The sequence below is a fragment of the Thunnus albacares genome, chromosome 5, assembly GCF_914725855.1.
Source record: "Thunnus albacares chromosome 5, fThuAlb1.1, whole genome shotgun sequence".
Taxonomy (NCBI): Eukaryota; Metazoa; Chordata; class Actinopteri; order Scombriformes; family Scombridae; genus Thunnus; species Thunnus albacares.
Genome location: NC_058110.1, coordinates 28834097 through 28848125, shown reverse-complemented (window position 1 = coordinate 28848125; position 14029 = coordinate 28834097). Strand labels below are relative to the sequence as shown.

At 40.9% G+C, this 14029-nt stretch overlaps 1 protein-coding gene across 2 annotated transcripts in view; it reads right to left on the bottom strand.

Moving 5' to 3' along the window:
• The window catches only part of plekhg5b (pleckstrin homology domain containing, family G (with RhoGef domain) member 5b), a 76116-nt gene that overhangs the window by 41281 nt on the left and 20806 nt on the right, over positions 1-14029 (bottom strand). For both annotated transcript variants that reach the window (XM_044350655.1, XM_044350659.1), the window contains one exon: positions 8921-8997. In XM_044350655.1, the coding sequence (XP_044206590.1) occupies positions 8921-8997 (77 nt within the window). The remainder of the gene's footprint in view (positions 1-8920; positions 8998-14029) is intronic.

Below are 14029 nucleotides of genomic sequence, written 5' to 3'. Positions count from 1 at the left end.
CAAGCTAGTCGCTAATTTTGTCTGTCACGTAGGTTTTTAGAGCCTTCTCGCTTAAAGCAGACACATTGTGACTGAAAATAGCGCCGATGAGAGCAGTGACAGTGAATCAAAACATTAATTGCGGGCCAGAAATCCATATCAATGAGCTGAAAGACAATTAACCGACTGTAGAGCTGAGGGGAGCTGCTTTAAGATTATACTGTCACGTTTTTTTTATGTAACAAAGCGATCACGCAATTTTTGGTCGAACACAATTCCTCAGAATCAGTAGATGTTGTTGAAACACTCCAGGCAAAAAGTGATTAAACATATTTTCCAGTCAATAAACAAAACTATATATTATTCATGGCTGTGATTTATACTTTCTCATCAGTACAGTACAGTAGTAGCACTACAGTAACTGGTATCTTCAGTGATGTTAGGTGACGGTGGTCTGGCATAAAATGAGTCACAGTTTCAGCATCATCAGCTTCTCTACGTGGACCATCATATGCCGTTTAGCTGGAAAAATACAGCTGGGCGGAAGAGGCTCTCATTGGTTCACAGCTGTGTGTCTATACAAGAGAGAGCCGAGAGCCTGTCGAAGCATGCCGGGGTGGATGCGATCCACACTGTACCCGTCTTACACCACTTGAAAGACGCAGGAATATCCATATAAACATGGAAGTATCATGTATGAGTAATAGCAACACAGACGTTTTTGTTCTGTATAGATTAAACATGCTGTGTTGTTCTACAGAAAAAAAATCTGTTTACGTGTATTGTATAATCAGATTAGCTGGAACTCAACACAAAAGCTTATTCTTAAGCAAGACCGGTGATTGATTCACTCCTTCCAATGCAGTAAAATCATTTACAAGATGTTTCATACATGTGTGGCAACAAGCCAACTTACTGTTACGTCAAACCGTTCATAGTCACAAACTGATTACGGAGTCAAAAATATGAGGTAAACACAATAATAAATGCTTCTCAAACAGGCTTTAATGCTTGAATTTGGTGAGTTTGTTAATGGTAACACTGAATCAAGAACGATGTGTTAAAATGCAAGAAAATGTCATCAAGTCTGGTCCAGACTGCACTTTTTCACCAAATGAAACACTCGACAGGTTCACATTCAGGCTGACTGACACGACTTTTCATTTATAATGATTTTTTAATGCATTTCAGCTTTACTGGGAAGTTTACAGGTCTAATTAAAAATCCGCTACATGGTATGACACCTCAGCCAACTGGGCCACAACGTGTTGACTGGATCTCTGATGGCAAGTGTATCCAAGTCCTGATTTAATCATTACACAAAGAGGCACACTGTATGTGATAATGCATTTATAAAATGTCATAATATTTAGTTTCTTTCAAATGGAACTTCCTTCTAAAAGGCACGGATATGGTCTAAAAGGGACACTAAAATGGACAGCAGGGCAGATAGCGGACGCTTCTCTGTTTATACTTTTGGTATTTGCGTTCATACTCTATCCTGATTGATACTGGAATTATGAGGTCGACATGGATATCAATATTGAGGAGTTTCAAAAACCTGATAGATATCAACATTAGTATTTTCTTTAACACCACATGATCAACACAATACATTTGTTTTTTTGAAGAATTGTAACTAAGAGACATTCATTTTACAGTTGAAAAATTAACTTGTTGGAGTACTTTGGTGACACCTCTTCTGTGCTGCAATTTCTTTATTTATAGGCCAACACCAATACATCTGCAATAAGTTAATATCAGCCACTATAGCCTGGTCGTTTTATCAGTCATACATGTGCAGTTGTTGCTGTAGTTCCAGGAAGTTTGAGTACTATGGTGCCTTGGTATATGCTACATCCACACCTCTATGTATACCATATTTCCTGTAATAGTGGCCGGTAGTCAATCAAAAGCCGGGTCTCTGATAATGGCCGAACAAATAAAGGCCGGCCCCAAAAACAAGCAGAGGAAAAAAAAACAAGGGTGGATAAACTCCTGGTGCCTGTTATATAATGTGCATGCCAGTTAAACATATATACGGCAGTAGTTACCTGGATGTCAGTCCGGTTCTATGAGTACATGCTGACAGACAACTGTCACAGAGAGGGGGAGGGGGACGGAGGGGACACTATCGTTTAAATATGTGGATAACAGCGCATATTTTAATAATAATGACAGCAGCGACACTACATGAGCATGGGTAACCAGGGTAACCAAGGTAACTTGGCGTTCCGGGTGAAACTCAACGCTAGAATTATTGTTCTGCACGTCGAAGTAAGTGGATTACTGTAATTACTGGTAAGGCAGTAACAAAAATTTAACAGAGTAAACAGAACTAGATCAGAAGGAGGCTTCTTACTAAAATATGAGCAAATATACTTATCAAACAGAGGGAATTAGAAATAACGGCGTCTGTAATATACTGTAAGCCTGCTTCCAATAAAGCCTCTGCAGTTGAGGTAAATAAGGGCCACAGCCACTATTAAAGGAAACGCTTGAATGGGAAAATGTGTCCAAATCTTTGACCGGTACTGTAAATATATTGAATAATGACAGAAGCATGAATAATACATGAATTGGGGACAGTTAAAGTATTTCAATCAAAACTATTATTGACACTAACAGGCAGTACAAGTAGTCAAACTATCAACCAAATCGCAGCAGTGAGTCTCACTAAACTCTACAAGCAGCCGTGAATAGTATCTACAAGCTAACGAGCACTGAGTGTAATGTGAACCGGTGCACACAAAGTACTCAAGTGAGGTTTTAACTCTGTTCAAGGATGTAATGCTCCTGTAATTTGAGCTTTCAGTCATTTCCGTTAAAGCAGAAGCCTGTGTGAAGTAGCTTTAGTAACAATAATCAGGAAGGTAATGAACCCCTAACTTTCTCATCAGTCTAGAAGCAGAAAATGTGTCTACTGAGAGTCCGCTGCGTGTAGATGTGAACCAAAGTGAATCACGACAGCGAATGAAATGCTGGAAATGAGCGTGCACGTTCTCCCTTCCTTTAATAAACAAATTAACACCAGAGTCTCTCAATGGTCAGCTTCATGTTGAAAAGTGATTAGGTAACTTTTCCTCAGCTCCCCCTGATGTCCAAATGACTCCAGAGTCATCGGAGCACAGCAGACCACCATTTCCATTAGTGAGCTTGCATTACTTCATAAAGTAAACTTTCCGAGACCTTTACAGTTAGAGCTGAGGTCACATCTTTTTACATTTTTGTTCCCAGAAAACCAATTTAGAGACCCTGTAGTCTGCAGTCAGTCAAGTTACTAAAGTACAATACAAGCTGTGAGACGTACATGTGGGTAGCAATCAAGCAAAACTGATGAAAATACTGCATTTTCCCTGTTCTCAAGTGAATCAACTGTGACAGCTTACTTAAGAAAAAGGATGGAAACATTTTAGTTAAAAGTTAAAATGAGTATTTCCAGAAAATTCATGGCAGTTTTTTGCCCGCCAAGATCTTTTCAATCATGTACCCGAAAGAACCAAAGAGTGATGAGGAGGAGAGAGGCAGCGGAAGGTCGGGTAAATTAAGAGGAAACACACAGCTGGTTTAAAGAGCGCTATGGCTCATAACGTACTGAGTGATTGACTGCTACCACCTTGCAAGAGAAGCGAATTCCTGCAGGCTGAAGGACGGACATCACTGAGCGGGTGGGAGGGTGTTAGTGTGACTGCATGACACCCAGAACTTAATCCATCTGTACCAGGAAACGGCACCTAATACCTTGCACCCTTCAGCCCCCTTGACACATACAGAAAATGGGCATCCAGTCCGATGATAGTGTTTACTTAACAGCTTTAGCAGCTCCCTGTCAGTGTCAGTTAGGTGAGATTTTTCAGCCAAGGACAGCAGTGGAACAGAAAAGCAAGGTTAAGTCAGTCAGTAGAGCTAGTTGTACTTATAAACGCTGTATTGAAAATTATTTTTGAGAAAGAAGAATGATTCAACTACTAGTAATGAGGTGATTCTGGTGAAAATTACGTTCATTATAGGGCTGCGTCTGTGCTTGTCTGACTGACATGATGTTACATCAGCAAAAGATTACTCATAATATGTGACTGAATGGGGACGGGAGAGAGAGAGAGAGAGAGAGAGAGAGGGCGAAAGAGAGAAAAGACAGAATGGAGGCCAAAAAAAAAAAAACACAATGGAGGTGAGAGTGAGTGACAATATGAGAGAGTGGGAGCCCAAAAGTTAAAGCCAGCAGACTTTTCCTCATCCTTTCTGTCTCTCTTCACGTTATTCCTGTGCCTCCAGCTGTTTGGGCTGGGAGGGACCCGTTGCCAAGGAGACCCACACCTTACCAGTTGTCTTGTCTGGTCCTGTCTCGTCAAAAGCTGAGAGTGGGAGGGAGTGAGGGAAGTAAAGGAGACGGGGATAGAAGTGAAGAGGAGGTGATCAGGGATAATAAGTCCTTCTATGCGGGAGTCTGGATCCAGGGAGCAAGCTCAGACTAGCATTGAACGCTAACCAACATAATCTGAAGTGAATCCCTCCGACTCAGCCAAGAGCTAACTCTGGATTGAACATCACCTGCCAGTTGGACACCTGCAAGCTGATTTTAAATCCCACTGACTTATAAAAAAACCCCCCCAAAATATCCAAATAAAGCCTTTGCGAGTAACCTTTGAGCGCTGTTGTGTAATGTGATGACAGAGCTGAGCTACGGCAGCACAAGCACAGAGGGTGACACCTGGTGTGATTTCGGTGAATTATGATACAGGTGAACTCATTCAGTTCCAGGCCCGATCGTTCCCGCGACTGGAGGAGACGCAGCGCCGTCTGGAGCTGATATATGGCAGCATAGACCAAAGGCAGGCCTGTCTGGGAATAAAATGGTTTAAATGCAGCACAGGAGCGGCCAGAGAGAGGAGACAGGAGAAGATTCTCTCTCTCTGTCTGTCTGTGTTTGTGTCTGCTCTGTGTCCTGTTGCCAAGCCGCAGGCATATCAAAGAGAGACGATTCGGAGTACTTTCAAAAAACTCAAAGTGAAATACTAAAAGTTGCTTCTTTTTTTTTTGTTTTCTGAGAAAATTCTTTGATGCATCTTAATATGTTTTTTGTTCCCATTCTTCCTAGAAATGTGCCTCTCACTTGTCAAGCGAAAGCAGAGTGAGCCACAGGCCTGTCAGTGCTGCCATGACGTTGCCCCCTGCTGTTTAAAGCTTGTTACAGGCAACACATGAAGAATTCTTGAGCAACAAGCCATAAGATTGAGTTAAAGGGGAAATACACTCTTGACACTGTGTGCTAAATTTTTATCTATTTATTTTTCTAGTCTGGAAGCCCCAGAACTAACATGACTCACCTTCTCCGTGTTGTTACTTCACACCTCAAAGTCATAAAATCACCTGAAATATCGGAAGTTGTGACATTTTGGAATATGGCTTCTTTTACTAGAAGACAGAGGATGGCTGTGGGGTGGGTCACGCATTGAACAATAAGTGTAAACAACAGTGATGCATCATGATGCATCATGATGCAGCAAATCAAGGTCTTAAAGCCAGCTGATCAATCTAAACATTGAGTCTTTTCTGATTACAAAGCCAAGAAATAATAAAATGGTCACAACGTTTTGGTAACACGTTACATTAGCCTTCCCTATTTAGCATTTACAAGCAGCATATAAACATTGAATTAAAGTTACAAAGATTAGCTGATTAATTGATCAGCAGCAATTATTTTTATAATCAAATAATCATTTTAGTAATTTTTTAAGCAGAAACGCCAAAAATTTCCTGGTTGCTGTTTCTCAAATGTGAGGATTTGACACTTTTCTGTGTCGTACATGAGAGTAAACTCAATATTTTGGGGTTTTTGACTGACATTTGAAGATGTCTACTTGAGCTCTGTATTATTATAATGGGCACTATTTTTTTGACTTTTTATTATAGAGGCTTTACTTTTTAAATCGAGAAAATAATAAGTAGATTAAACAATAATGACAATATTCAATAGTTGCAGCCCTACATTGAATAAATGTGACACATTATAATGTAATTGTTAGGAGATATAAGTGTTTATTAATGTATTTGTCCTCCTCCTGTGGACACGACATAATGAATGACAATATACTACAACACAGTTGTAATATAAAATATGTCTTCCATCAGAGAAGTTATGATTGTTGACAAAGTTTTAATGTTATTAATAATTTAAAATGCCCTCATAACTGCGTACAACTACATTATAGTGTGTTATAAACCTTTCGTTAAGTGTTTGTATACTGCTAAATGCTAAATAGGGGCAGTTAAAATAAAGTGTTACCAACATTTTGTGTAGGTTCTGCATTTTACAGAGCTGCATGAGAAGAAAGAAAATATCCTGAAGACACACAGCTGCTGACATTAAGTCAAGGCCATGAACACAAGTCATTCTTTCAACTTGTACCGTAAAAAAAGCTGCCATAATGAATATTTTTATATCAACGATGGAACAAATGACTACTTAAAATGTGAAAGCGGTCACTCGTAGTGACAAAGAGAATTATCCCCCGACTCTGCAGTTCCTCTCAGCTCTACGGAGCGTTTGAGCGTCTATCAGCTGTGGGTTTTTACGGCCCACAACTTCACTTGTTTTGGTTCACTCTCAGTTCTCTCATGAGTATTGTTTTCAGTCACGGCAGGCAGCTGTTAAAGAAAAAAGCTCAGACTGTACACTACCTGTCCCAGCACCAAAAAGAAGACGAAGTTAGCGACTAACTGGTGACCATAGTGGAGCCTTTAGCAGCCAGATATTTTTCTCAGGAATTGGTAGACATTACATTTGCCATGCGACCAGAACCACGACTCCAAACGAGTGATAATGTTGCTCCGTATCTGCTGAATGAGTCAACAGGATGCTGTTCGACTTCACATTAGTCATTTCAACCATAAGGTGTTAATGAAGTCAGTGTTGTGTTTACAGCTTGTTGTGCTGCCTCCGTAGAGTTAATTAAGTTTTAATTACTGTTGACAGGAACAGCTTAGTTTCTTTCTACTGTTTCATTTTAAGAGCTGTTTACTCTTAAAATTGTGTTTTAATCATATCAAATTGTTTGCAAAATGAATGTAAGAATTGTTGATGAAACAAATCAAATAATTGTTATTCTGATTATGAGAATCCCTGCTAGGTAAACAGATTGAAGCATCTCCTTAGTGACTCTTTAGTCCCTCTTTTGTCTTTTTTAGCTCACTCCGCATCTGCTGCCATCCTGTCCCACTGTGCCAGTCCAGACTGGGCCAGCAAGTCTTTTCCTAATCTCCTTACATAATAACATCAGCCCTGACCTTGACCAAGGAGACGGATGGCGTCAGACATGCTTCGCGACCCCCCCCCATCCCCCCCACTGTGCCACAGCAGGTCATATAAACACAAATGCATACACAAACTTTAAAATACGGCACATGAAGTCGCCTTCTGCCTCATTCAAAGCCGATACCCTAAACAGGAGGGACTTTGTCATGTGAATGGGGCCAGAGAGGTTCAAGTGTTTTTGTCTTGCAGGAAAAGTGAGGTTAGGAGACTCAATAACGTGAGGAGCAGGGAAAGAGGCAGCGAGGATAGTTCAGGTTAAGCTCTTTGGCTCTCTCCATTTCCCCCCACTTTATTATTCTCAGTTGCCATGGAGAAAAACTATATATAACCGTAGCTCTCCATGTGCTGTCTGAATTCACCGTATTTTCTCTCTCTCTGTCATTTTCCCTCTCTATTGTTTCCACGGAGAGGACAGCAGAGGACAACATCTCCACTAAAAGGGAAAATCCGTCTAATGCCCAGCTCTAGTGGCAGGAGGGAGACGTCGGGGGCAGAGCCGACAAACCAAAACAACCGAGCGACCAGCCAGACACTATGTCGGTTTCCCTTGGTCTTCTGGCCAGACTCCCATTTTCAGAAACCAGTGGCTTCAAAGGAATAATTCATTTCACAGTCTAGTGGCCAGACACAGAGCCCCGACACTCACGCCCCTTTTAACACCTAAAAAGAAAAGCGGCTTCGCCCACTCTGCTTCACCTTTCACTGTGTTGTAATGAAACAGAGAGATGCAATTATGTTTAGCTACAGCCGATGTCAAAAGCTTAGAGGGACCGATAGGAGTTATAGACACAAAGTCAGGGTGTCTGCAAGTGGTTCATTTTTACTTTCTGCAATTTTTGAGAGGAGATTTGTTGGCTTAGGGTCCTTAAAGAGGATCTATCATGCACATTTCCAGGTCAATATTTATATTGAGGCTCTACTAGAATATCTTTGTATGATTTACAGTTGAAAAAACTGCTTATTTATCTTACACCGACCCTTAATGCAGCCCCTCATTTCAGCCTCTGTCTGAAACAGGCCGTTTCAGCTCCTGTCTCTTTAAAAGGCCCCACTCCTGTTCCGATTGGTTAGCTTTGGGGACTTTTGTTGTCAGGGATACAATAATAACAACTTGGTTAACGTTGGGGAATAATTATGGTCACGAGTAAAAGAAACCAACGTCCACTTTTTGGCAGGAACCGGGAAGCTGTTGATCCATCTATCCACCCCGACCTCCTCTCTCTGCGGATGTTGTGGCTCTATAACAACATCACACTGTTTCTTCCTTTTGTTCCCAACGGACAAGACTTGTAATTCTTACAGCCACTGAAGAGCTTTGTGAGTAGAAGATGAACAAATGGTGTTTTGGGGCTCTAAAACACAATGTGCATGCTTCAAATCCCGCAGAGGATCTTTGTTGCATGTTATTTCCCCATTTTCTGTCAGCTCTCTACTGTCTACTGGCTAATAAACAAATAAAATGCCAAAATAAAATCACCAAACAGCATTTTTACTGTCATATAAACAAGATACATAAGTCCTGAAATATAAGAAGACACATTTTTTTCTGGATCTTGTTAATAATAAGACTTTTCAAGGACATGACAGTTAAACTTGGTGATTGTCCTTTAGATTTAAGGGTTTTACCTTAGAGGCCCTCCGTCGCTCGGGACACTCAGGGTGCTGGCACACCACCCAATCCTCCTCCTGGACGGGCTTGTCATCTGAAACAAAACATACAAGTCAATTCGAAATCTCTCTTTATCACTAAATCACCAAAGCAGCCACCCAAGCCTTCTGACACATCCATTAACACACCTTTCTTGGTAAAGCTGTAAAAACACGGACTGAAGTCGCTGCCTGTGTTTATGTAAGGACGGAATGAAAAAAAAGGGGGGGCGGGGGGGAAGGAGGTGGGGGAGGGAGGGAGAGCATAAGAAACACTCTCACGCAGTAATGGAGACCGAGAAGTCATGTCATAAAATGAAAAAAAAAGAGAACTTTAGTTAAAGAGATTTCGTGAAGGAAAAGTAAACAGAGGGAAGAGGGTGGGGTGTGTTGTTGGGAGGAGATCAGAGAGAAATGAATAATGACTAAAGAGACAGGAAGAAAATGCAGCAAATGAGAGGAAACCCCGTTCTGCTTTTTTTTTGCATGAAAGTGCACTCGTCGTGGGTAAGCTGTACTCCGCTCCGCAATAACAAATCACCGTTGTCAAATAAACCTCTAAAATCTACTTGACTAGTCGGCCGACGCTGCATCGAGGGTATGATAAAAGACGGTGTTTACGTCTACATCTTTCTACATGTACACACACGATAAAGATATCATAACAGAGACCGGGAGCGCACCAATATTTATCTGTCTACCTAATGAGAAAAACAGAGAGTACATGAGCAGGGGGGGGGGGGGGGGGGAAGTATGACAGAAAGAGCTGAGGGGGTGGCAGGGAGGGGAGGACAGACGGTAAAGGTGCTGGTTGCAAAAAAAAAAAAAAAAAAAAAATCCCCAGTTTCCAGGCATATGACAAGACTTTGCAGCAAAGCCTTTCCGGCAAGCTCTGATAACCGGTTCTTTGTAATGTCACCTCTCCGTATTTGGCCACTTATGAAATATCATTACTAAATCATCAGGAAAAAAGAGGAACCTCTGCTAGAAAATGAAGTCACTTAGTGGCTGAACTTTAAGGCGTACTTCAAACAATAATTTGTCACCATGAAAGAAAAAGTAAAACTGCAGAGGCCCCGCTCTGAGCCGCTGTACAGTCACTTTGAGTCATCCACTTGGTTACAGCTACACTGGCATGTCAAAGGTGCTTGTGGGGAAAAAAAAGAGAAAAACACTGTAATTGGTGCATACCGCACAGCCCGCGGCCTCCCCGCTCGGAAGAGAAGGGTCAACCTGTCTACGGTGAACCTGCTCGATGGGAGTAAAAACACGGAATGAAAAAAAGCCTCTTTGCGCACCTTTCAACGATCCCACTGAGGCCGAGTGTATTTTGTCAAACTTCCACCACCTTCCGGGAAAAGGTCTCTCCTGTGTCTGTCCTGTGTCGAGACGTGCGCTCAGCTCTGACTGTGGCCTCTGCCAGCGGGCCTCAGGCTAACGGCTCCCTCAGGGTTTACAAGCAGCAGGCTGCAGAGGAAGCCTCCAGATTTTATGGAGTCTTTCCCAAAGAGGCAGAACCGTCTTTACCGCAGTGAGACTACTTCCAATGGATGAGTGTTACTTTGCCTCGTTGGTCTCATCGTAGGTATGTGGTAAACACACCTTGTACCTGGTTCGTTTAAACATTTTAAGGATGGAGTATGCTTGAAATGAAGCGGTTCATACTGAGTGTCTGAATGTGTTTATAAACCGTTTCATAACCACTGCAGTTAACCTCTGCTATATGGAGCTTTATAGTGTCTTTCTGCTCATTGTTTTGGTTTTCCAGCCCGCAACTTTACAGATTTGGTTTAGTGTTACTGCTCTAATTAGTGTCATTTTTGGCTGCGGCAGGCAGCTGTTTTCAGCGAGATGACTGAAAACTCACAGTGACACACTGACAGACAATGTCAGCAACTAGCTAGTGGACACGGTGTAGCATTTAGCAGCTCAAAATACAGATATTTCACTTGAGAGTTGGTGGAGACCAAATCAGAGATAAAAGGAGTGTAAATATTATAAATATTCACTCCAAATGAATGCCAGTGTTGCTCCGTACTTGCTGGATGTGTAAATGGGCAACTGTTAGCTGCAACTAACAATTAAAGTCATTATTGATTAATCTGCTGAATAGCTTGTCAATTGATTGATTAATTGTTTAGTCAATGAAATGTTAAAAAATTGTGCAAAAATGGCATTCATCATTTCTAAGAGCCCACAGTGATGCCATCAATCTGCTTCTTTTGTCTGACTAACAGTCCAAAACCTTAAGATATTCAATTTACTGTCATATTTGACACAGAAAAACAGCAAGTCATCACATCTGAGAAGGTTGTGACCAGATCACAGTTGGCATTTTTGCTTCAAAAGCAACTGAAACAACTAACGAACGACTGGATCAACTAACGAAACTAATAGACTCTAGCTAGCAGTTCACTAGATTGACTTAAAAGGTGATAATATGTCAGTGTTGTGTTCACAGCATGTTTCCAAAGCCCCAAAATGGCCAAAAAAACAGCTAATGCAGGTTTAAAATGCATCTACTTTACACTAATATTAGGTGCCACATGTTGCGTTGACAAGCAAACGAGGCACCAGAGGCACCACATATAAACTTGGCTACATGGGTTGTATTCAATTATGTTACTTCTCATTGAAACTTGATTTTTAAAATACATTATTACACCCTGTCCTGAACTCTAGCCTCTCTTCACCCGTTAACGTCTTTGTCTGATTTTTCCACTGATTGAAGCACTCCTCATACTTGACCGTCTTATTGTGTTGTGGAATAACTTTATTATCTGCTGGACCTCCATCTTCTCTCCTACTTGCTCATATCTTGCTGACTCTCCCTCTTTCTCTCTCTCTGATGAACTGGAATTCCTGAACTCAGCACTGCTGATTAAGCCAAAAGCAAACACAAGCACACACACTATACACGAACACACGTGACAGCAGACAATGAGCTTGCACACTAAAGAGACAGCGGAGCATCCCATCTACGCAGCTCTCACCACAGAGAGACACTGCCTGGGGCAAAGACCCATTACGCACCCATAAATATCCCACAGTACAGTGGAGGCAAGTTTGAAACGATACGCACTTGAACATGCAAGATGTACTAAGTATTCTCTTCGTCAATCCCCACTTCTTCATTTTGCAACCATAATGAGACTGTGAATGTGGTTTTAAAGTAGAAATTAGTCACGGTATGCTTTTTTCTTTTGATTAACTTGCTGTTTCTGTTCCATTTGTGGTTTCCAGCTTCTCAAAGTGAGGATTTGTGTTTTTCTCACGATTTCAAATTCTTGTAAATTGAATACCTTGATATTCTGGACTGCTTGATGGAAAAAAAAAGCACTTGAAGACATCACCTCCGGCTCTGGGAAACTGTGATTTTCACAATTTTCTTTCATTTATAGAATAAACCATTAATTGCTTAAAATAAGCAAGACATAAACTGATAATAAAAAGAAGTAATGAGATGTAGACCTCTAGCATTCAGTTGCTGCGAACAGGTTTTTGCAGTTATGACAGTTAACAAAGAACACAATACACACCTTGTATGAAATGTGTTTGTCACTGATTGTTTCTTTAAAGCGATTATGATCCATATCTTTATAACAACAATGTATCAAATGGCAATGTGCAATATCAGAGGTGTTGAACCTTTCAGAGAATCATCAGTGACTCTGCAGCTCCTCTCGGCTTAACGGAGCTTTATAGTGAGTTTCAGGCTCATTGTTCAGCTGTCTGGCTGTAACTTTACAGTTTTGGTTCACTCTCATCATTCGCATAGCATCGTTTTCTCCACAGCAGGCGGCTAGTGAACATAGTGGAAACTCCTCTCTTCCGGTGATGGGGTCAATGCCTTATTAGCATCATTAGATTTGAAATATTCAGTTGGCGAGGAAAAACTTGATCCTTAAAGCTTGCCGCCCCAATTGCATTGAGCCACATAACATACATTTTGAAGCTTTCTGTCTTATCTGATACCGTTCCCACGGTTTGAAAGGCTGCTTACGTGACTCCTTTACATAAAAGGCGGTGAAACAGCTATGCTTACCAATTATAGGCCTGTCTCTAAAGCGCCATGCCAAGCAAAAAATACTAGAATCTCTGGTAAATGACTTAAATCATTCATTTTGGCACATTCTATTTTAAGTACACACCAATCTGGTTTTAGAGAAAAGCACAACACTGTTACTGCTGCCATTCTTTTAAATGACCTCATTTCAACTTTGGATAATAAGAAACACTGCGCAGCTCTTTTTTATTGACCTTTCAAAAGCATTTGATGTCCTGATCATGCTTTGCTCCATAATCTCAAATCTTTTAACTTAACTTTTTAACAGTTTGTACATGTTTTAATTGATTTTGTTGTTACTTTATTTATTAACTGTATTTATATGTATTGTTTTAATTGATTTGACTTTTTTTCTAGCTAAAAAAATGAGGTCTTCATCCTCATTGACTTTTTAGTTTAAATAACGACATGTTAATTTAGCAGCTAAAGATCCAGATATTTCCCTCATGTATTGGTAGTGACCGACTAATGAGGAGCTAAAGGAGAGTGAATACACAACTCGAACTGAATGCTAATGTTGCTCTATAACTGCTGGAGGTGTAAATAAGTAAGTGTTTGCTCACAAGTTCAACAAATCAACATTGAGGAGAAATCTTCCTGAGGAAAACCAGGTTTCTTGTTTATGTTACAGTTAAGAACTAAGCTTACTGTAACCTGGTTACTGTAAGTGCATAGAAACACACGGATTGTTAGTTAGCTAGCTAGAGCTGATAAAACCTGCCAGCAACAGCAACAGTAGACAACTAAAATAAAAAAATTACTTTGAATTTCAAGTAGTAGATGTACCTGTATATTCTGACAATAGATTGTATATAAGGACAGACATAGCAAGGTGTGATGTCATCCGTAGGTTCATTGGAGTTAGCTTGAAGCCTCGAGTTGCTGCTAACGGTCGGCACCATCTTTTCCTTTTGGAGCCAGGACCTTCCAAATAAGGAGTGCAGGGTGTTGCCTTTCACGCTCTGGAACAACACCCTGCTACCTCGGACCGAAGCTAACGCTAGCTTCCTCGGAACGCAGAG